Source organism: Rosa chinensis, chromosome 1 (assembly GCF_002994745.2).
Source record: "Rosa chinensis cultivar Old Blush chromosome 1, RchiOBHm-V2, whole genome shotgun sequence".
In the NCBI taxonomy this organism is placed as follows: domain Eukaryota; kingdom Viridiplantae; phylum Streptophyta; class Magnoliopsida; order Rosales; family Rosaceae; genus Rosa; species Rosa chinensis.
In genome coordinates, this window is record NC_037088.1 from 21,540,638 (window position 1) to 21,564,069 (window position 23,432).

Sequence of the window (23,432 nt, forward strand, 5' to 3'; positions counted from 1 at the left end):
CGATACTTTTTGTGGCCCTAAAGGTTGACTTTTTGTTCGGGTTTTGAGAAAATGTTCTTCAGGTGATGCGGCTGAAATAGCCTCACAATTTAACCCTGCAAAATGTAGTTGTCAGTATAGGATAAGCAGGGATCGCTCAGTCCGGGGATTGTAGGGTACACATACATAAAAATGTCAATTAACAAATAAAAGAATAAAATGGGGGGTTTTGAACTTTGGTTCCTAATCTACTTAAAATAAAAACAAAACAAATAAAACTATATACAATGATCGACTTCCCTAACCTAGACCAATACCACTTGGAAATTACTAAGTGTAAAACCAGAAAATTCATTTCAACATGCTACAAAAACGTGCCCATGTTAAATGCCTAGATAAGAGCTCAAATGAAAAGCCTCAGTGGATCAATCCACTTATCTGATTCATTCTAATGTAGGCTAGGATCGGAAAAGTCATTACCAAGCCTAATACTACTAATTTTCGAAAACACTCAGCGTAATTCTCTTAACTAGTAGTATTATCTAACCCTCGAATCAACTCACACGTGCAAATTAACCATTAGACATAGAATTTAACACGTAATTTCCAGAATCGTTTAATCATTAAAGCATGATTTTTACCACTCGTTAGAACGAATTACTACTTGTTTAACTCAGCGTCTTAACAAATAACAATTACTCTTGGCAAATTAAGCAAACACACAAGAACTCTCACCATTATTCTAGAATGCAAACTTATTAACCTAACTCTGAAAATTACCTAAACACATAAAAGGGCACAAGATTGTAACATGCATCATAAAAGAATTCTCGAAATTAACTCAATAATAAACTGAAAATCTCAAAAATATTAATAAAAATATTCTGAAAATTTCGTGTCTCCAATGCAAACACTCACAAATGCAAACACTCAAAACCGAAACAAAAATTGTAAGTAGAGTCATAGTTACACTTTGAAGCTTTCCTCAGCGGCTTGGCAACAAGGTGATAAACTCGTCTCTGCTATGGTGGTGGAGCGTCCTTGACTCAGCGCCTTAGAGCTTTGTAGATTGATGGATGGATGGTGGTCACGGTCTTGTAGGAGATGGAGGTTTGAGAAGTGAATTGGGTAGAGTCTCGAAAAAGTTTTTGGCCAGGAAGTGATCTTGGCTGGGAAGTGATGCAAATTATGTTCTGGACGTTGCCTATTTATAGGGGAGCATTGGTTGGCTTTTGTCGATCATACCCTCCATCATTGGACGGATGAGATTGCATCGTAATTCCTTTAATTTTCTAACTGAAACATCTCCTTTATGACCTTAACTCCTCTCATAATATGGCATTTCTTTTAATTTCTAAGCTGAAACGTCTTTATCTTATTTATTTTCCAGTTGAAACATCTTTCTCTTTTATTCCTTAACTGAAAACATCTTTCTCCTTTATTCCCCAACTGAAAACGTCTTTCTCCTTTATTTCCCTTCTTCATTGCTTGGTCAAATGTCTTAATTGCTTTATTTTACGACTCCATCATTGCTGTTTCCAAGAGTTCCACCAGGCAAGGTTTCCTACAACAAGCAAGAGAATATCATAATTTTCTAGAGAAAATAAAGGGAATTAAAATGTAAAGACCGCAAAAACAGTCGACAGTGAGGAATCCTAATCCAGCTAGGACTTTTCATGAATTTTATTTTTTCTGCCTATTTCACTCCGAACACTCAATAAGACTCTCAAAATGACTTAATGACTCAAAACACTAAACTAAGGGTGAAACAAGGCTAAAATGGGGCACATATTCAATAATATTGTCACACTTTTTGCTCCTATCATCAGGAAAGTTGTAGAGAACGTTAAACCGAGCGTGTGCATATGTGGTACGTAAAAATTGGAGTTCGTATGCCAAAGTTATAAGCGAAATACGAACGTTACTGTTCATGGTAATTTATCTATAAATAGCCGAGTTACTGTGGTAAGTTTCCATTTTGGGAAACTTACCGAGCTCTCTCTCCTCTCTCCCCGATTCTCTCTTCCTCTCCGACCTCTTCACCTTCTTCCTGTCATAACTCCTCTATCAGGCGATGGATTTTGACGCACAAGCTGTCATTGGAAAGCTCTCTTCCTTCTCTTCATTTTTGGGTTTGTTTGGTAGCTTAATTTGAACTGCAGAAGGTGCAGCAACGAGAAGAAGAGGACAGTCACTGTAGCAGTTTTGAGTCAACGCCGATATTTTCCGATTCCGGCCGTCTCCGGCCACCAAACCTGCGTCGAAGGTTTGGTTTTTGCCAAGGATCATTTTGCCCCTAGCCTTGAGCCACGATTTGCAGTGTGGAGGTCGAATCGACGATTTCAAATTTTAGGGTTCTTGGGTTTTTTTCTGGAAAAAACTTCACCGGCCAATTTCAATCACTTACAGGTAAAATTGGAACTTGTTGTAGTTGTGAAAAATTCTTGGACTGTTGAGTAGGTGGTGTTGCCAAAATTTGGTGGCCATCGGAGCTGGTGGCGGTGGCGGCGGCGGCGGCTGCAGCATGTAGGCCAGTGTTTTGATTCTAGTTTTTAGCCCATTAAATCACATAAATGTTGTAGAGCTTGTATGTGAAGTTTGGTGAATTTTGGAGGAGTTTGGAATTGTTTGTGATTTTCCGAAGTTCGGAGTTTTGTGATTGAATTGTGGGAAATCCGGCCGTCGGATTTCCCTCGTTTTCGTTGTGGAATATGTAAAACGAGGAATTGGTGTTATGGGTTTGATTTGGATTGAATCCGAGAAGTAGTGGAGATAGGGATTTTTGGGTTTCGTTTAGGTTCGTAATTATTTATTCGAATTGTCGTTTATGGAAGTGTACTTGTGTACAAGACGATATATCGAGCTACCGCTTGATGAAGGAACTCGTTTGCGTGGTCGCCAACTAGTACTGTGAGTGGACGTTTGATTTTGAATATTGATGCATGCATTTATTTCTCTAAAGTAATGTTTTATTTAATTATCATCTTTTATATTTTGAGCATATGATGATTTGCTATCGATAGTGATTTTGGTTTTTGGATTATAAAGCCATTTCGGATTTGATTGGGTTTTGAGATTTATGAAATATTATAAAGTGATTCGGGAATAAATTGTTTTCGGATTTTAAATGGATTTTTTGTCAAGGAAACGATTGATTTAATTATTCTTTTAGCGTGTGGGACATGCTGTTGATTTTTGTGACTTACTACACGAATTTCTGGGTACGGTTGGGAATTGTACCCGTGTTTTCTTTATTCGAGGGACTTATGGGGAAGCCTTATAGATTTACTGAATTTGAATGGTTTTTACCCACCATACATGGGTCGCTATATTTTATTGCTAGCTAGCCTATTAGTACTCCTCCCTGCTTAGTATGTGTTCGTGGGTGAGTAGAGCAGAGCATGGGATGCTCCAGAGTGTGGGACACTCCGACCCGAGCCTAGGAGACTCCCTTTTTTCGTATGGTGATACTTCTTCCCCATATCTTATCGTTGCTTGACTAGCGGGGCTAGTCCGATTTTCACTGTAGCTGGCGGGGCTGGTCTTATCTTCTTAAGAAACGAGATTTCGGTTTTAGGATATATTTTTCGAATGTTGTGACTAGCGAGGCTAGTCGGTTTATCGTTTTGAAATCCTTGGATTTAAAGCTAAATGTGTTTTCTTATTGTGCATGCATCAGATTTTTAAGAGAATAAATGTGGGAAAGTATGAAATCCTTTTTCTTTTAAATTGTTTATTTTTGTCCACTCACGCTAACGTTTTTCATCTACTTTCCCTGGGCCTTTCGGTTTCTAATGCCCAGTTTGCAGGCGTTATTAGTTGAGGTCGGGTGTACATGGTTCGAGGCATAGTTGACGAATAGCTTCCGCACTTCTTCTTTTGGCTCTGATCGATTGTGGGTTAGTGTTTTGGGTAGTCCACTTTAGGGGTGACTCGGCCAGTTCTTGGTAGAGTTATCTCTAAGGTGGGCCCCGCAGGGCCACCTTTGATTTCAGGGTGAAATCTGGGGCGGGTCCTGTCATGTATAACTCGGATTTTTGAATCAAGATGGAGTTTGGATTTCAGATTTGAGTTGGATCGGACATTGTCGTGAGATTCTTGAAGCTTCTAGGGATTTCTTGACATCAAGACTTCATGGTGTTACACCCCGTAACCCAAATATTAACTTATTATTTAGTTACCGTTACTAAGGGCATTATTAGTTTGCAAGTTATGTTTTACCGTTAATGGATGAAGAGTTGACTTTTTTTCTTTTGTCCGTTTGGTTAGAAATTTTTCTTGTGAATGTCGTAGCTCACAAAAAATCGAGTTCATGGACACGTAATTTGTTTAAATCGGAAATCCGACGGAAAACTTATGATAAAAAATAGAAGTTACTATTCATAGTTGATATTTTGAAAGGGTTTCCATTTTGGGAAAGTAGAGAGAGAAAGTAAAAACATATCTTGAATCGGGAAAAAACCTGATCCTTTCCTCCTTCTCTTCTCGCCGTGCAGCACCCAAGGAAGAAATCTGGCTATTTCTTCACCGCCGCTCCACCGCCGGATGCATCACTGACCTTGGAAGACTCCTCTCTTCTTCCTCTTCCATCTCAGCTTGAATAGACCGGTGGAGGAAGAATTTGAATGTGAACAATAGCTCGCCCGAATTCCTATCTCTCAGGCTAATTTCCAGCCTTTTGGTTTGGAATTGGATGTTCTTGCAGGTATTAGCGTTGTTGGGCATGTTGTGGAGATGATGTTGAGCTAGGTGGGTTGGCCGGATTTGGGTGTTGGTGTGGAGGCGTGTGTGGCCCACGCGCCGCCACTGTTGTTGGCGCATAGAGGCGTGTTAAGCTACCCAAAAATGCATGATTTTAGCTTACAATTATATCTTGTGTTGTGGAGGCCTTGGCCGTACTTTGTTTTGAGGAAATCCAATTTCATTTACGATTGGAGTGTTAATTTTGAATTTATGGGAATTGTTTATAATCGTTATTGTGGCTTTGAATTGGATTGTTGTTTTTAAAGAATTGGAAAAGTGGAAAGATTGTTAGGAATTGTTTTAGAGGGAAGTTTAAGGTGGTAAGTAGGATTTGGAATTGTGATTATTTAAAGAGACTTGTGAAGGCTAAAAAGAATTTTGAGGATGTAGAAATCGTTTTGAATTCCGAATCCGAGTCGTGTAAGTTATAAGTCGGAAGAATCGAATCTTAAAGAAATTGTTGAGGTTGAGTATTAAATTTTTCGAGGGAATGAGTTTTTGATTCTTAATTATTCCCTTATTGCGGTTAATTATATGCTGCCAATTATACAGGACGTACTGAACCCTAGAGCGGGGAGGACACTGGCAGGCAACAGGATTAGCTGTAAGACTCACTTGTGAGTGGCCTTTTGTTTTATTTAAATGATGCACGCAGCATGACATTTAAATTGTGACTTAAAAATATTAATCATTTAATTGTGATTTCTCGTTGAAAGAAAAGTGTCTTAAAAGGATTGAGTTGGCAAGGAGGCAATTATCGGCGCATGCATACATTACCTAGTCGGCAGTCCACTCTAGGTAATAGTCTGGTCGGCAGTCCTGATGCGGCTGAAATAGCCTCACAATTTAACCCTGCAAAATGTAGTTGTCAGTATAGGATAAGCAGGGATCGTTCAATCCGGGGATTGTAGGGTACACCTACAACAAAAGGTCAATTAACAAATAAAAGAATAAAATAGGGGGTTTTGAAATTTGGTTCCTAATCTACTTAAAATAAAAACGAAACAAATAAAACTATATACAATGATCGACTTCCCTAACCTAGACCAATACCACTTGGAAATTACTAAGTGTAAAAACAGAAAATTCATTTCAACATGCTACAAAAACGTGCCCATGTTAAATGCCTAGATAAGAGCCCAAATAAAAAGCCTCAGCGGATCAATCCATTTATCTGATTCATTCTAATGTAGGCTTGGATCGGAAAAGTCCTTACCAAGCCTAATACTACTAATTTTCGAAAACACTCAGCGTAGTTCTCTTAACTAGTAGTATTATCTAACCCTCGAATCAACTCACACGTGCAAATTAACCATTAGACATAGAATTTAACACGTAATTTCCATAATCATTTAATCATTAAAGCATGATTTTTACCACCCGTTAGAACTAATTACTACTTGTTTAACTCAGAGTCTTAACAAATAACAATTACTCTTAGCAAATTAAGAAAACACACAAGAACTCTCAAGTCTCACCGTTATTCTAGCATGCAAACTTATGAACCTAACTCTGAAAATTACCTAAACACGTAAAAGGGCACAAGATTATAACATGCATCATAAAAGAATTCTTGAAATTAACTCAATAATAAACTGAAAATCTCAAAAATATTAATAAAAATATTCTGAAAATTTCATGTCTCCAATTACACAACTCGCAAATCCAAACACACAAAACCGAAATAAAAATTGTAAGTAGAGTCATAGTTACACTTTGAAGCTTTCCTCAGCGGTTTGGCAACAAGGTGATGAACTCGTCTCTGCTATGGTGGTGGAGCGTCCTTGACTCAGCGCCTTAGAGCTTTGTAGATTGATGGATGGATGGTGTCACGGTCTTGTAGGTGATGGAAGTTGAATTGATCTTGGCTGGGAAGCGATCTTGGCTGGGAAGTGATGCTGGCTGGGAAGTGATTTTGGCTGGGAAGTGATGCTAATTCTGTTCTGGACGTTGCCTATTTATAGGGGAGCATTGGTTGGCTTTTGTCGATCATACCCTTCGTCATTGGACGGATGAGATTGCATCATAATTCCTTTAATTTTCCAACTGAAACATCTCCTTTAAGGCCTTAACTCCTCTCATAATGGGGCAATTCCTTTAATTTCCAAGCTGAAACATCTTTCTCTTATTTATTTTCCAGTTGAAACATCTTTCTCTTTTATTCCTCAACTGAAAACGTCTTTCTCCTTTATTCCCCAACTGAAAACGTCTTTCTCATTTATTTCCCTTCTTCATTGCTTGGTCAAATATCTTAATGCTTATTTTATGACTCCATCATTGCTGTTTCCAAGGATTCCACCAGGCAAGGTTTCCTACAACAAGCAGGAGAATATCAGATTTTTCTAGAGAAAATAAAGGGAATTAAAATGTGAAGACCGCAAAAATAGTCGACAGTGAGGAATCCTGATCCAGTTAGGATTCTTCATGAATTTTGCGTTTTCTGCCTATTTCACGCCAAACACTCTACAAGACTCTTAAAATGACTCGATGACTCAAAACACGAAACTTAAGGAAAAAACAAGGCTAAAATGGAGCATATACTCATTAATATTGTCGCATATTGTGCTCCTATCAAGTCCCCCCCCAAATTATATTCCGCTCCGCTCCGGTGTGTCATCTGGTCGGCAGTCCCCTCCAAATGGCACGAGTTAGTTAGTCGGCAGTCCCTTCTAACTACTTGTGGTTAGTCGGCAGTCCCCTCTAACGACCGCCTCCTAAATTTCCGTCGGCAATCCCCTCTGATGCGACATCTGGGCAACAGTCCCCTCCAGATGGCATGAGATGACTAGTCAGCAGTCCTCTCTAGTCATCGAATGTTTTTCATGGAAAGGTTGTTTTCAAAGGCAACAAGTTTGGAAATGTTTTATAAATTTCGCTACATGCCGGATTTAAATAACGAGAAAATGGGAAAGCATTCAATTAGTTGTTTTCGAAAGTTACTTTATTTTTGTCCACTCACTCTAATGATTTTTAAATGTTTTCCCCTAGACCCTTTGGTTTTCTAAATGCCCAGATTTCATATTTGCCTAGATCGCGTCCAGGAACTTGAGGCATAGGATTCAGCGCTTCCATTTTGATTATAGGTTATTACTTAACCTATCTTGTATGATATCAGCCTAATTACGTAGTCTCGCTCTGATAATCAGTTTAATTTAGAGAATGTTACTGTTTGAGAATTTGATTGCCTTGTTGGTGTTAAGATAGAATTGTATTTTTGGAATGTAATATATAACCTGGAATGTATCTATTGTTCTGAGTTTAGTTATGTTCATGTCCAGGTTATTTGTAAACTTTGGGTAGTCCATTTTAGGGGAGGTTCCGCAAATTTTTCAGTCAAATTTCACCTAAGATTCACCCCACAGGCTCGTATTCGGGTTTCCGGGTGAAATTCGAGTTGGGTTCTATCACATGGAATGCATATTGGACACAGATTGGAGATGATGATGCAATCTTAATGATGTGGAATTAATTGTATCATCCCCACGAAGCATTGGGTTTAGACTTGCTACTAGCATTGCTTACAATGGAATGTTGTATTGGACATATAGGGGCCAGAGCCAGACCGGGCTTATAAGGGTGGATCCTTTTGTGATTGGCAATGGCAGTGCTAGTGGTGGCCGGTAACCCTAATGGTGATGAGACTGTTGACGATGATCATTACCAATTTCGTCTCTTTGATGCAGTTGATATTGATTTAGATATGCCATGGATATGTATGCGTCGAGGGCGTCTGCAAATGTGGGCCCGCTATGGCCGAAACCCTGATTTGGCGGTTTGGGAGTTAACAAGTGATGATGATCTTAGATTAGCTGATGAGTTCTATTTGAAAAATGTGAGTGTTTATCCAAACTTTACCACCTGTGAAGTTTATACAAATAATATTTTTCTTCTAGCTTTGGACCTGGATGATGAGGATATCTTTTATGTAAAAGGGTATGATGGCTGTTTCCAGAACAAATACTATTTCATGTACAACATTTGTACAAGAAAGTGGTCAAAAGTAGCTAGCACCAAGCATGTTGAAGACGATCATCTCTTTCGATTGGTGCTCCCATGGTGGCCAACACCACTTCGTAGACTACCTATCGTTGAAGAATTACCCATGCCATATAGCTAGCTACGAGCATACTTAATTTGGAATTAAATGTACTCAACTGCTACTATGTTTTCTTTTTCTTTTCCTGGTCAAAAACTACTACTAAGTTGGTTTTTACATGTATTTGATGGCACTTTCACAGCGTTGAGCACTAACACTGGTGCTATATTTGCATATATGAACTTAAGTGTATTTATCTAACATCCCGACCTTGAATTGATTTGAAAATAAACCGGATTTTTTTTTAGTGGAATAGAAAATTGTTTTGCCCCTAAACACCAATTCGTTCAGAATTCAATTAAATTGAGAAATAACTATACCAAGAAACAGATCTTGACGAGAGGACGAACTCTGCTCACCTCTTGTACAACCAACTGGCTCCGGAATACCCAAATCTTTCAAGCTTTGATACTTCTTCCTCACCTAGCAAACTAAGACTGAAGATAGAATCGTGATGAGGAGAGAAATCGAATGAGATGGATGCATCACCACCTTGTGGCCGGACGGATGATTGAAATTGTGGGTCGTCGAGTCACCGAAAGAAGTCAGAAGCCTTGAAGCTTCTCGAGCTCTCTCCCCCTCATCGATCTGATCTCCAGCTTTATATAGTTCTCCATTAATTGATTTTCAATGGCTGTGATCAAGCGGTGGTTAATTTCAATGGCCCAGATTGCACCACGAAATTTCCCTTTTTATTTTTTTTTCTCGATTAATTATTCATAATTTTGAAACTTCAAACCGAAAATTCTTACAGACTCGGTGCCTCTTGTGCTTTATTATCGAGTCCACAATTTGGAGATTTCACCCCAAGAGAAATTTAAAATAATATTCCCGAGTGTATCTGATTACCTAGCTCGTAAAATAATCATCCAACAATCTCATCCTTCCTCCATTTTATACATCTAGAACACTAACAAAATTTCTACTACTTCCCTCGTAATATATATATATATATATATATATATATATTTAAGACCTCAGGTATTACAATTTATCTTTTTAATTAGTTCTTTACTTTGTAGGGCTATATATTGGAGGAGGGTTTGGGTTCTCAGCAGGTCTATCTAACTATTCACAAAATTTCTCTGTTTTATCTCGCTGCTGACGCTGCACAAATCTCCAAGAATAATTTTGGCCAAATCAACTTAATTTTGTGCTGCGCTCCTAACCTTATTAGACAATCTCCAATGGATATGTCTGGAGCCTTCTACTTGTAACAAAAGACATATGGAATAATTCCAACCTATTGGTCTTATCCTACGTGTAAATGACATATGGAGATGGGTTGTCAAATTTGACAATACAAACTCAATCTGTTTTTTTTTTTTAATCATTATTTCCCTCTCTTTTCCTTCTCTCTCTATCTCTCTTCTTTCCCCACAGAGCTTCTTTCTCTTTCCTCTTCCGGTTTTGCATCTTCTCATCTTCTCAGGCAATCGACCCACAATAACATTTTCCGGTGTTCGACTTGGATGTAGTCCTTCGACGGGTTCTGATTCCGAGCTTTGTGAAGTAGAGACCGGCCTGGGAAGGGTGGCCGTTGCTACCCAATTCCAGATCCACAACAGATGAAGAAACAGAGAAGAGGCGCCGGCTAAGGCACGAGCGTTGTCCACTTTTAACCCCGAAGTTTGGGATTGGACCCAGAAGCAAGAAGGAGACTAAACCCCGAAGAAGAAGAAGAGTGAAGGGTTTTCCAATTGTGAATGGTTTTCCAATTATGAATCCTTGAACATTGCTGTCTCTTCACTACTACTCTTGCTGCGGGAATTGATAGGAGCATTTTAATGCGATGTTTTAATAGTTATTTCCTCATATTTTACTTAGTTATTTCCTTAAATAATTAAATTTTAATTTAGTTTTTATTTTCTAGGTACATTGGAATAAATGGAGAAGAAATGAGCTGAAATGAAAACACATGGCGAAAAGAGAGGAGTCCTGATGGTACTAGGAAACCACATGGCTTGAAGATGACGTGGGAGATATTATGGGAGATTAAATCTGATTTTTGCATGGGAAATCATGGAGATAATGTGAAAATCATGGAGTTAATGTCAAAAATCAAGAGAGGATCAAGGATAATGACGCCATGGAGAGATTTAAGGGAGAAAAGGTCCAAAACAAATCCACATTCATTCCTATTTTCACTCAAGAGTATTTTGGCCGAAAATTAAGAGAAAAATCAGATAACATCTTGGGAAAATCAGCAATAATATATTTTGAAGGATTATGGACTTATTTTGGAAGCTTTTGATTGGCCGGATGACTCAACAGAGCTGACATGGCATTCTGTGATTGGTCGAAGCTGTGTGGCATGATTGGATAGTTATTTGAGGAGATAAAGCAGAAAATAATCATGCAATTAATTCAAAAATAATCTCCCTAAATCAAAGTGTTAAATTGGAGGTTTTTTATTGGTTGGATGACATAGCAGAGCTGACGTGGCGTTCTCTGATTGGCTAATGCTGTGTGGATCAATCTTGAAGACTTGGAGACTAAGTTGCCATCCTCCTATAAATAGGAGCATTCTGTACACAATTCTACACACCATCACACAACAACACCTCTCTCTCACACACTTCCATTGAGAAAAATTCTCTCCATTCTCTAGTCTTCAGAAGCTCTGCGTCTCAACCAAGGAGGAGAAGAAGTCATGCCATACATCAAGATCCTAGCCACCATCCACCCTTGTGTCGTCCCTAGAAGATTGCTTGCTTTCAAGGATCTTCAAGTTTTTCGTCTCAAGGCTTCATCATTCATCCTTCACGGTGTATTTCATACTTTCTTTTGTTTTCATTTGTTTGATTCGTAGAGTTATGAATTCTAGTTAACATGACGTTAAGGGCAAAGTTTAAAGCTCGTTTATATGTTTTGATATAAAATTGTGATTTTTATATGTTGATTTATACGTTGCTTATGTGAGATTGCTTGATTGATTTTGGATTACAGAAAACTTTTGCATGTTTGTGTTCTTTGGTGGCCAACTTAGGATATATGCATGTAATTGGAGCTAATTTAAGTAGTGAATGCTTTGGACAAAAGTCGAAATCAATTAAGGAGGATTGCAAATAGGTGAACTTATTCATAACTAGGTTGTGCACTTTGGTTGACATCCTTTCTTTGTTCTTAATGCGTTGAATGTGTTCTTGATTAGCTAGCTTTCTAGACTATGATTGCATGTTCAATAGGTTTAATTTAGGTGCTTTCACTTAAATTAAATATTGAAGGAAAGTAAAAAATGGGAAATCGTTTGCTTTCTAACGTTTCACATGGTCAACTTTTTTCTCATGACATAGAAGATCAACTATAGGAATTGTGATTGGATTTCATTCATATGATTGTGGATTTGATATTTGTTCCTTGCGTTCCATCCGTGTATATATGTTTTTACATTTTCTTTATTTTATTTATTTTAATTTTAATTTTATAATTCTAAAACCCCCTAATTGTGTTTACTTGTATATAATTTTATTCTTTGTTTTATTTTTGTAAATAATACTTTATACTTATTTTAATTCTTTATTTGTTTTACAATGACAGGTGTACCCTCAATCCCCGGTTAAAACGATCCCTACTTATTCTATACTAACAATGACATTTTTCAGGGTTAAATTATGCGCTTACTTTTAGTGTATCAGGAATAACTTCTGACCTATGAGCCAACAGCTATTTTGCCAGCGGTTACTTTGCTAACTCCAGAAGAGGGCTTCGTATTTTCTTTCCTTAAATCAGAAAAGTTTGGAATTGATTGCGCAAGAGGATTATCTGATTCTAATCTTCGATGTCCTGAACTAAGGTTGGAAACTTGGCTGATGAGCGAGGGGCTGGTGCAGTTGGTAGGGCTGGCATTTTGGGCCGAAGCAACCGAACCAGCAGTTTTTCCAACCGGCTCGAACCGAATTGGACCGAAATTTCAGCCTACCGACTTCGGGCTAGGCTCAGCCGTACCGTACGGCTCCCTTCGGCTTGGCAACGGTATACCATACATCATGTAAGAGGGTTCGAACCCACGTCCTCTTCCACACTAGAGCTCAAACTGCCTTCATTATATGATGCTAACTTGGTTCTTATTGTCAAAATTAAAACAAAGACCAACAAACCCTAATACCCTATCACTTAACTCGACAAATTCACCTTTGTTGTTTGAAAATCCCCAAACCATCGAAACCCTAATTCTGGAAAAGTGTTGTTTCCTTCACCGAAAGGTAATCTCTATCCGTCGTTGTTCAATTTTTATTGTCGATTACTGGATTTTGATCTTAAGAAACTCGAAGGTCAAGAAGGTCAAGTGAAACCGTCCTCCAGTTCTGTGATTTCGACGACTCCGGCAACCTGGCAAGGTGTTTGTGACTGAAAGAGAAGGCAGAAGGAGAGCGACTCCGGCAACTTTAGGTATGTTCTGTTGGGTCCTCATTCCTTAATCCCAGAAGATGATTTTGGCCTTCTTATTGATTATTAATTTGTTTTTCTTTATCTGAGAAGGTACTTTTGGAGCTGAAAACAACCATTGCAGGTGAGAATCACTTCTTCTCGTTCCACTGAGTTCATATTTATTTTGTTTCTTGTTTAGCTATAACTGGTATATGATTTGTGGTGGTGTGTTGCTGCTTTCTTTTCGAAAGTCATTTATTGATTTTTGTATACCTTCACTGACCAACTTTGTTTGCCTGCTTCCTAGTAAAAATAAATCAAGGAGTCCAAGTGTGATCAGTTGGACCATACATTTGGGAGGTAAGAGTACTTGACTTGGACGGTTTAATCATGAATGTTGTGGGTAAACGATAATGTATGAAATGCTATGTATGGACTATGGACTGAATGATGAGTGCTATTAGTAATACATTGCTGCATGAAATGTGATGAATACTTGTATAAATGGTAATGATAATGAAGATGAAACTGAGTTTTGGTTGAATTGTGAATGATAAATGATTATACATGGATGCTAATGATAAATGATAATGGTTAATGAACTGTCAAATGTGGATGAAGGGTCCTGATGATTAATGTATAGTTGTATACTTGTGATTACTGAACTGTGAATGAAGGCTGCTTATGTGATGTATGGAGTGATAAATGAGTAATGATAAATGAAGGCTATCTTGCTGGAAATGTATTGACTGTTGTTTTTATAATGAATTGGAAATCGACAAATTTGTTTTTTTTCATGTTTGTGTAGATGACATCTTCTTCTAGTAGCTTGAGTACCCCTTCAATATGCAGCAACCTTAATCCCACCTCAACTTTAGCTGCAGCTCAGCCTTCAAACCCAAACGTAGACCCAAACCCTGACCTAACTATCATCCCTGAAGTAGAGTCGCAGTCAGTCCCAACCATTCCTACTGATGAAGGGCAGGATAATACATTGCCTGTTAGGGCAGGTGGGAAACGAAAGAAAGCCGTTAGGAGGGGGGGGGGGGGGACACATCGGGTAAAAATGTAAAGGCAGCGGTAGGAAGAAGCAAAACCTGGGAGTGTTTCACTAGGCCAAAACTGAGTGATCGGAGTGACAATCGAGAGGTTGCACGGTGCAATTTCTGCCACAAAATTGTACCTGCCTGCAGCACTATGAATGGGACTTCTTCAATGTGGTCTCACGCAAAGAACTGCAAAACCAGCCCTCTTTACCAGCCACCACCAGAAACAAAGGGTCAAACCATTCTTAAATCGGATAATGTGAGTGGGGGGGGGGGGGGGGGGGGTGTTACTTACCATAAATTCAGCCAACCTAGATGTGATTTAAGGTGTGTTAGGATGATCATCATGGATGAACTTCCTTTCATGCATGTTGAAGGGGATGGGTTTATGGAGTTTGTTCATGAGTTGCAGCCTCAGTGGAAAATAATGAAGGGAAAAGAGGCTGCAAGAGGAGTGTGGGAGTTACTTACCATAAATTCAGCCAACCTAGATGTGATTTAAGGTGTGTTAGGATGATCATCATGGATGAACTTCCTTTCATGCATGTTGAAGGGGATGGGTTTATGGAGTTTGTTCATGAGTTGCAGCCTCAGTGGAAAATAATGAAGGGAAAAGAGGCTGCAAGAGGAGTGTGGGAGTTGTATCAAATTGAGTGTGGGAGTTGTATCCAACAGAAACTTTATATGCCTTGTCATTGATCAGTTTTTTGTTTGTGATGTAGAATCAGAAGATGAAGACTAAAAAGTCAAGTAAGAAGCGTGCAGCACTGGAGCTAGATACTCCGGCTATTAAAGACAAGGTTGAAATTGGTAAGGTTTCTTTTACTCGATACAACTTGGAGTACCAATTGAGGTTTTGAAGCATATATGTTCTTATCAAGTATTGTAATATGATTATTGATTAGGTGTTTTGATATTTGTTTTGACTCTGTTAATCTAATCTAAGATTAGAAAAACTGGTTTGGGTATAACATATGACTCTTGAACATCTAGTTTGTTGAATATGCGTGTTATGATTCATGTAGGTCATGGAGAGACTGCAGATGGAGTCCTTGTTGATCAGGATTTGAACGAACCAACCATGGGAGAAAAACTTGCTAGTTTGAATATAGTACCTGATGATAGAGTGGCGAGCCAAAATAAAGAAGGCTCTTCTCTCCATGCAAAGCCTCCGAGTGCAGACTCTGTTCATATTTTGCTCAAGCAAGCACTACATGCTGATGACCGTGCCCTTCTATTCGAGTGCTTATACACCCAAGATGAGAAGGTGGTGGCTCCCATATTACATTTTAGTTATTGTGTATCGCTGTTATAAGATAAATGCTAATTTGCTTGTTATATCTGCTGTTTTAGGTCATTGCAAAGTCTGTCTCTCAATTGAATCCAGCTGGTGTTTTGAAGCTCTTACAATCTCTCATATCTCTTATCGAGTCAAGGTAAGATATTCTAGCACTGTGCTGTATAATCTGGATGATTTCTTGATCTTTCCTTAGGTTATTAAATGGAGCTTACTAGTGTTTATATTTCAATCCGGAAGTATGTACATTGTGTAATAGTTTCTCTTTTTTTGGGTGGTTGGATGCTGAATTATGCTGCAGATTTGTGTTTGAAATAAAATTAGGAAGTTTTAGTGTATTCTCTTGTCTATCCCTTTTTGTGTTAATGAACAGGAATCAGTATGCCTTGTTTGGTTGGTTCCATACTCAAATTTTCTACGTTTCTCTACCTAATGAATTTGTGTGATGTATTTTTAACTCCAGGGGTGCAATTTTGGCTTGTGCACTTCCATGGCTGAGAAGTCTACTTCTTCAACACGCAAGTGGGATAGTGTCTCAAGAATCTTCTTTAAGTGCCTTGAACTCTTTATATCAGGTCTGGAACTGTTAATATGGATTGTACCCTCCCCCCCTTAAACGTAAAATTTCTGATTGATAGAAAGCCCTCTGAATGGAATTTCCAAAGAAAATCAAATTCACTATTTCTTTCTCAATTGATAGTCACTAAAAATTTATGGAGTGGCATGTCCATCTTCCATCACAAGTTGATTTTTGGTTCGCATTTCTCATTCGTGCAAGAGAAGGCTACAAAGTGATTAGTGGACTGTGTTGTATCATACCAGATTGAAATACAAATAGTCTGTTTTAACAAAATGTATCATTGTATATGCAGCTCATTGAGTCCAGAGTTTCCACTTTTCAGTCAGCTCTTCAACTATCAAGTGTTTTAGACTTGCTGTATACAGGGGTAAGATTGTTCGTCGTGGTGAACATTGTGGCAAGTGAAATGATCAGAGATATATAATTCATGCAACTCAACTCTTTTCTGCAGGTTGTTGATGATTTGGATGATGAGAATGGCACTACAGGTCCAGTTATTTACGAGGACAAAGATAGTGATGAAGAGGAATCTGAGGACGCCATGGAGACTGATCAAGACGATGAAGATGGTGAGGATTTGGATGCAGAACTTGGTGGTGTTAGCGACTTCGAAGGAATTGAAGGACTTGATGACTTGAGCGATTGATCCAACCTTTGAGATGCATTTTTGTTGTATTAACTTATCAGCAAGTTGTACCAAACTACCAATGACATTGGCATTTATATGAATGAAATTTTGTTACATGCTTATCTTTTCAGTTGATCCTGGAACATAAATACAAATGGCTTGGTTGAATTTCGATTCATATGACCGGGTGACTACCTGTTACAATTCCCACTACAACGAAACAAAATGCAACATTCGAATCAACTAGGGTTATGTAGTTCATGCAACATTTTCCACAGGTTAATGAATTGGATGATAAGAATGACACTTTTACGAGGACAACGATGAAAGATGAAAGATGAAGAAAATCTGAGGATGCCATGGAGATTGATTGAGCTAGATTATGAAGATGAAGATGAAAAGGAATTTAGTGCAGAACTTGGCGGTCTTAGCAATTTTGACGGAATTGAATACTTCATGACATGAGTGATGCAATTTTGAGATACATTTTGCTGGTTGTATCGACTTCTTCGATAATTTGTACCAACTACTACCACATGAATGAAATTTTGGATGGTTGCTTCTTCTACATAAAACAAAAGGGTGGATTGCATTTCATATATGACTGACAATTACAATTCCACCTCTAAGAAACCAAATGCAACACTCCATTCTCATAGAGACGGAAGCACAGGGCTTGTAAAACATGCCCGACAATAACAACAACAAAAGACAACAGCTGAAAAGCAAACACAAAAAACAAAGACCATTACAATAATACTTCAAACTAGTTCCTGTCCCTCTTATAATAAACAGGTTCATCTTCCTCATCATCCTTGGCCAGGCCGAGGGTGCCTTTCGCAGTATCAACAGCACCTTGGGCCACAGGGGCGGATCCAACCACGGGCTTGGTAGGGCTCAAGCCCCACCGGGCTTTTTGGGCCCAGAAAAAAAATTAGGAGGGACACTTCGGAGACTAGAACCGCTCTATCTTCTCCATGCGCACTCTGAATCTCGCTCTCGTTGGTCTTTCCTTTGTGTTCTGCATAAAGATCAGTGAACAATTTCTGCTAGCTGCAATTCCCCCGCAACCAAAAATTGAAAGGTCGGGCATAACAAAGGCCGATCTCAACAACGCTAAGTGGCCGGGGTAAATTTTGTTTTTACTGCACTTTGGTTTTTTGGTTCTTCGTTTCCGTTTTCTTCACAAACCAACGGATGGCCACGTCTGTTAATGCACGTGACTTGCACACTGCTGGTGCAAGTGACCCGACGATGCATGGAATCCTCTCCGATAATTTTCAAGTTTTTTGAGTATCCTTCAGTGGAATTGGTATAGCACAAATATGGTCAGTAATATGAAGAGGAAGAATTTGCAAAAAAAGTTTTAGAACTCCAATGAAAATGATTGATAACCTAGGAAATTTTGGGATCCCAATTGATAAGAATTCTATCATCTCCAGAAAGAAGGTTCAGGAAAAGGATAGGCCTAGTTAAAGAGCCAAAACTAAATAGTTCGACCATTACCAATTATTCATCTAATACCTTCTTGAAGCAAAGATCTTGAATTTAAAATACTCTTCCAAGCTAAAAAGCATTACAAAATTTCTTAGCTGAGAAGAAATTAAAATTCGACCTTACAATTCTAACTCACCAATTAAAATGATCTCTTAAAATCTTCTACCCTCTAGCAAGAGCAGCATTGTTGAAATGCTTAGCCAAACGAACACCTAAGCCTTCTTCAATTTTAGGAAGACAAGTAGAAGACCAAGCAATGGGGGAACAGATTGATCCTTACCCCATATGAAATTGGTACTTCCCCTCAACTATTCTACAGCAATTTTAGGATACTTGTAACAACACATACTATGATATTCTATATGTTTTTTGTATTTAGTTGATCACAATATGAAAATTCATTGCATTTGAAGATAAAATTCTACTTCCACTCACATAGTAGAGACCCGTTCTAAGGAGAACATAAAATTAAAATTTGAGGACTTTTATAAGTATATAACCTAATTCAATGATTTAAATTATTAAATATATAAGCCAAATTCATAATCATTTAGTCGTTGATAAAGTGTAAACAAATATAGTCTATTAGATAAAATTAGAACGAACATGGTGCTAATTAAATAGTTATACAGTTTCTAGTTTGACTAATTTTTTGTATAATTCATATGCCTACATGTAACTAGAGAATGAATGATTTAAATTATTAAACTACATGCTAACAATATAACCATTCTCAAATTTCAAATTAAAGGAGGTCCTCTCAATAAATTCCCACACACACCCCACCACACACACATATAGTCCCGCAGGTCATAGAATACGACACTATTTCCCACCTTTTAAAGACGCAGTAACTAACATGCAGGTCCATTTTAGAGTAGCCAGTGGTATGCCATCTTCCCCGGTTCATATTTTGTCTGGTGACTGCTTGCCGAGCGCTCCGCAGCCAAATCATTGGTTGCATGCACTGGAACTCTGGAGGAAACATGGGTTGAACCATAAGGGAGTCCTGCATCATTTCACCAAAAGTGAGATATAAATTATTAGCTACAATTATAAACCGGAATTGTGAGAAATAGTTGCTGACCTTGTACAGAACCTAAAACAACCATCTTTCTGCATTTGCAATTGCAAAACCATCCAACCATGTCTGATGCATGTGCAGCCAAGTGAAAGTATCTGGTACCTCAACCTGATGAATCCCACAATAAATCATGAGTAATATTATTACCTGATTTAAGATCTTTACAAGTTATAACTGTATGCCAAAAACGGGTATGATGCTTTTTGAAGATGAGAGCACACTTGAGAATTTACCTGTGACTTTATTAACACTGTAGTTAACGTGCATTGCCGCTCATTCTCTACAAAAACAAATTAATATTTCATCAATAACACTAGATGAACAAGGCATTTTGATACAAAAAGAGTGACCTAAAGCCTATATAATTCTTAAAGCATGTGGAATTAATTAAATTGATCCCATCATTAATGAATTTAGTGTGTCACTTAGATGAAGAGCCCAATGAGGTTACCAGGAAATAACTCAAATGAGGTTAAGAAAAGAAAAGAAAAAAACATTAATCCTTACTACCAAGTAGTTGCAGCTTCTGAAAATGATTTTTCACTTCCATTTTTTTGGAACCCGTTTCAGCTTAATTAACAATTAGAACAGAAGGATCCCTCACTAACTTCTCAAATAATGGCACACACATACAGACTATAAATTTTCAGATCATCTTTTCTTTCTCAGGGATAAATGTAATAACTCTAGGTTCTACTTTTGGAATTTTAAATATTAGTCTCACAGATCTAGAATAGACCACTAATTTCCATTCATTGTACAAATCTCATTACTGTGCCAGAATGGTTTTCTCACCATTCAGTTCCCACTTGTAGAACTTCACCAGCCATGTGTCAGAGCCAATTTGAGCTGAGGTTAATTGATCCACCCAGGTCCAAAATTGATTCCCTTGCCTATCTCCATACAACCTTGCCATTGCATCTATGCACTGGTGGAAAGGTAGCTCCATTCCCGAGGGATGGACAAAGACACCCAATGAATGCTAGGGAAATTAAAAAGAGATAGCAAAACCAGAATTACAAGGGATAAAATTATTAGTATAACTTCAATGGAAGCAAAGATATTGACTACTAATAAATCACTTTTAAGTGTTCCTGCTTCAGAAAAGAAAATGATTGGCTTAGAAAATACAATAGATTAATAGTTCAATTAAGTCTGCAAATACAAAGTCTCATAAGAGGTAGTATTAAGTAAGAAGTCGGATGGGGTCGGTCCTAAGTTCAAATACCATCAATAAAATAAAATTTGGGTGTATATAAAATTACAAAGCTTATCTATTTCAAAAAATATATATAAAAAAATTACAAAGCCTATTTTTAGAAGCACGGAATTACAAAGCACAAATGGCCATTTAAAGATTCTACTATAAAGTATAAACATTTAGATATTGAATAGCGCTAAAAAAAAAAATATCCAAACTAGACGAAATCATTCTCTATCTAGCTTGCTGCTATAAACTGATCAACTACTGCCATATCTTTTCTTAACTGCCACAATCAAACCATCCCATTTCTTATCTTTTACTTGGCTATTCATATATAATTATTATCTTTTATCTGCTAATATTAATTAATCACTTTTAAATCTTCATAGCACATCAGTGGTTTATACCACAGCAGTCCAACCTTCATCACACATGAAGACAACATGAATTTACGAGATTTGAAGAGTTCAGATACTTCAAGACTAAAAGAAAGGGAAGAAAGACCAAATGACACTTACAAAGATCGATCTTAAGTTCTGCATATACTGCTCTGATTTCTCTACCTCTGCACGTCGCCATTTCTCATAAAACAGATAGAACTTTACCACTTCATAAGCAGGGCTGAAAATGTTCACTTTGCATTTTTGGAAGTCTTTGATATCTCTTGGCGATACATTTGGACCTAAATGAAAATTACCAATGCCTTGTAAGATCCCAGCTGCACATCTCTCAGTTGCATGCAATATGCGACGATTGCTCTTTGCGTTGTGTGCATACCAGTGTAACAATTCTTCCTGTGCATTACCAACCTGCGTATTTGTTTTCTTAATCAGTTCCTTCCTATGAATCATATAACGAGTTTATTAGGAAGTAAGAAATGTTTAAGACCTCCACACCATGACACCATAGACTTCAGGAAGAGTGAAGAGTTCAGCATCATTTCCAGAGTCACCACAAACAATTGTATTGCAGGGCAGTTTGCCATCAATTTTGAATTTCTTTAACAGATATGCAAGAGCTTGCCCTTTGCCAGCACCTTTTGGTAACACATCCAAAGCAATACCACTGCTATATATTATCTTTACATCCAACTGACCGGATAAAAAAAAAATATATCACCACATTGACAATGGATATATGCATTCAAGTAAGCATTTTAAACATTTTAGAGAAAACTCATAAAAATATATAATACAAAATAGCAGCAGTGTAGAACTCAATTCAACAGGTAGCAGTATCAGACAAAACTATCAATCCTCCAGCCATAAGGTTTAGAAATCAAGAGGTAAACTCACCCCACGTTTCGCCAACCGTTCTGCTAGAACATTCATTATCTCAGTTGCCTCAACCTTGTCTACATAAAAGCTAACCTTGTGAGGTCGTTGCTCTGCCTCCGCCTGCAATTCATAATCGCTTGAAATGTCTTAACCGAACCGATAACGAATGCCTATGTTGTCACACTAGCTGCAACCTAAGAATCTGAGTTTGGTCTAAAAAAAGGTACCTGAGGAGTTAGTTGAGGAAACTTAGTTGTTTCCTCGACAACAATATTTCTATCCCAATTGTGATTGAGATAGTGTTGCCAACCATCATCGGGTAGCATTGCGTCACCCTCACCGTAGATAATCTCAGTTCCAACAGACATGATAGTAATATCGGGCGTCAACAAGGGCTTCTCATTCCGCAAGGGTTTGTAAGATAGAGGCGATCTTCCGGTTGAAAATACGAGCAGAGAATCATGGCGATAATATGCTTCCCATAGCGCATTGAACCGAAGAAGAGAAGTATTTCCACGATCATCATGATCCACCTGAATGACAAAAACAATAATCATAATCAGAAACCAGGTCCATGAATGAACGAATGGGCAATTAGCAGGCAAAAGGGAAACTACCATTGTGTAATCAAGATCTGAAACCAGCATGAGACGAGCAGAGCCATTGAGCCGAGAGTCCATGTGGGTTGGGTTGCGCTCGCCAAATCTCAATTTCTGTGCAATGAACCATCAATTATCTGAATACTGGTAGGTATCAGATAGATAAGTACTACTGTGAACCGGAAACTGGACATCATTTTTTCTTCAAAAAATCTTTTGTTCATCTAGTATCATTGGTCCAATGTTACCAATTGCCAAAAAAATAAAAAAGAAGGTATCATTGGTCCAAAATCTCCAGATTTTTGTCTTTATAGCTGCTAAAAAAAAAAAACAGGATTAGTCCACGTGGTAGAGATTTTGGTATTTCTTGATTCGTCGACTTCGGCACTTAAAATAATTTTTAATAATATTATTCTTCACAAAAAGTCAAACTATTACTTAACAAGAAAGTATTGCGACGGTCTCGAAGTAATTACTCCTAAAATTTAAGTATTATATGAGCGGGTTTCTAATAAGGATCTTATAATAAGAATCAAATAAGAACTTTTGAATAAACGGCAATAACGTGCATGTTGAATGTTGGAGGCATCACAAGTGTGAAAATATGTGCAATTTGTGTGATGTTACCTACTCCCAAGATTAGGAGGGCAAGTTTTAGTAAAGGGGAAAAGTAAGAGTATTGTACCCAAGAGATTGGGTAACTCTACCCTAAGCTAGATTACCGCAAAAATAAACTTAGAAAACACATGTGAGTCTATCTTTTTACAAATTAATAGTCTCGGCCCTTTGGAAGCCAAAACTATTGATAATGATATTTACAATGATAAAGTGGTAAATCGGCTTTGTTGATTTTAATTATTAAGAAGTAAATTAAGTTGCACAAAAATGAATTACGCAAATAAAAATAGAGACTTTGATGTAAGAGAGAAATAAAGACTTAGGCATCACACCTAACCTTACTCACGCACATAATATAACCCCAAATTAATGTAACAACATGCTTTGATAAATTTCCCTTTAGTGCTTTGATG

The 23,432-nt window shown here is 37.8% G+C and overlaps 2 protein-coding genes across 9 annotated transcripts; one reads left to right on the forward strand and one right to left on the reverse strand.

The window, feature by feature from the left end:
• The first annotated feature begins 12,865 nt into the window (after nt 1-12,865).
• LOC112182219 (WD repeat-containing protein 43) lies at nt 12,866-16,870 on the forward strand. 7 transcript variants are annotated; one of them, XM_024320664.2, is made up of 10 exons: nt 12,866-13,023; nt 13,093-13,210; nt 13,298-13,331; nt 13,497-13,549; nt 14,958-15,045; nt 15,261-15,502; nt 15,589-15,671; nt 15,996-16,107; nt 16,405-16,479; nt 16,564-16,870. In XM_024320664.2, the coding sequence occupies exons 5-10, from the start codon at nt 14,967-14,969 to the stop codon at nt 16,756-16,758; spliced, it is 786 nt and encodes a 261-aa protein (XP_024176432.1). In that variant the 5' UTR covers nt 12,866-13,023; nt 13,093-13,210; nt 13,298-13,331; nt 13,497-13,549; nt 14,958-14,966; the 3' UTR covers nt 16,759-16,870. The 7 variants fall into 7 exon arrangements, with proteins under 7 accessions (XP_024176432.1, XP_024176431.1, XP_040368782.1 ...); XM_024320663.2 differs by having other exon boundaries at nt 13,301-13,331; XM_040512848.1 differs by having other exon boundaries at nt 13,102-13,210.
• Nucleotides 16,871-18,767: 1,897 nt separating this feature from the next.
• LOC112182942 (sucrose-phosphatase 2) lies at nt 18,768-22,662 on the reverse strand. Of its 2 annotated transcripts, XM_024321507.2 has the most exons (9): nt 22,420-22,661; nt 22,030-22,335; nt 21,821-21,922; nt 21,422-21,616; nt 21,044-21,334; nt 20,117-20,303; nt 19,555-19,601; nt 19,325-19,429; nt 18,768-19,246 (listed from the first exon to the last, which is right to left on the reverse strand). In XM_024321507.2, the coding sequence occupies exons 1-8, from the start codon at nt 22,480-22,482 to the stop codon at nt 19,337-19,339; spliced, it is 1,284 nt and encodes a 427-aa protein (XP_024177275.1). In that variant the 5' UTR covers nt 22,483-22,661; the 3' UTR covers nt 18,768-19,246; nt 19,325-19,336. The 2 variants fall into 2 exon arrangements, with proteins under 2 accessions (XP_024177275.1, XP_024177278.1); XM_024321510.2 differs by lacking the exon at nt 21,422-21,616 and having other exon boundaries at nt 22,420-22,662.
• Between the last annotated feature and the right edge of the window lie 770 nt (nt 22,663-23,432).

Excerpts from the sequence above, each read along its gene's own strand:
- LOC112182942 (XM_024321507.2), bottom strand. The coding sequence starts at position 22,482 with ATGGACTCTCGGCTCAATGGCTCTGCTCGTCTCATGCTGGTTTCAGAT. Across the intron at positions 21,335-21,421 it reads CTGAAGTCTATGGTGTCATG|GTTGGTAATGCACAGGAAGA; the intron begins GTGTGGAGGTCT and ends ACAAATACGCAG. Across the intron at positions 19,430-19,554 it reads CAGTGTTAATAAAGTCACAG|GTTGAGGTACCAGATACTTT; the intron begins GTAAATTCTCAA and ends GGGATTCATCAG.
- LOC112182219 (XM_024320662.2), top strand. The coding sequence starts at position 14,164 with ATGAAGGGCAGGATAATACATTGCCTGTTAGGGCAG. Across the intron at positions 15,046-15,260 it reads TAAAGACAAGGTTGAAATTG|GTCATGGAGAGACTGCAGAT; the intron begins GTAAGGTTTCTT and ends TGATTCATGTAG. Across the intron at positions 16,108-16,404 it reads CCTTGAACTCTTTATATCAG|CTCATTGAGTCCAGAGTTTC; the intron begins GTCTGGAACTGT and ends TTGTATATGCAG.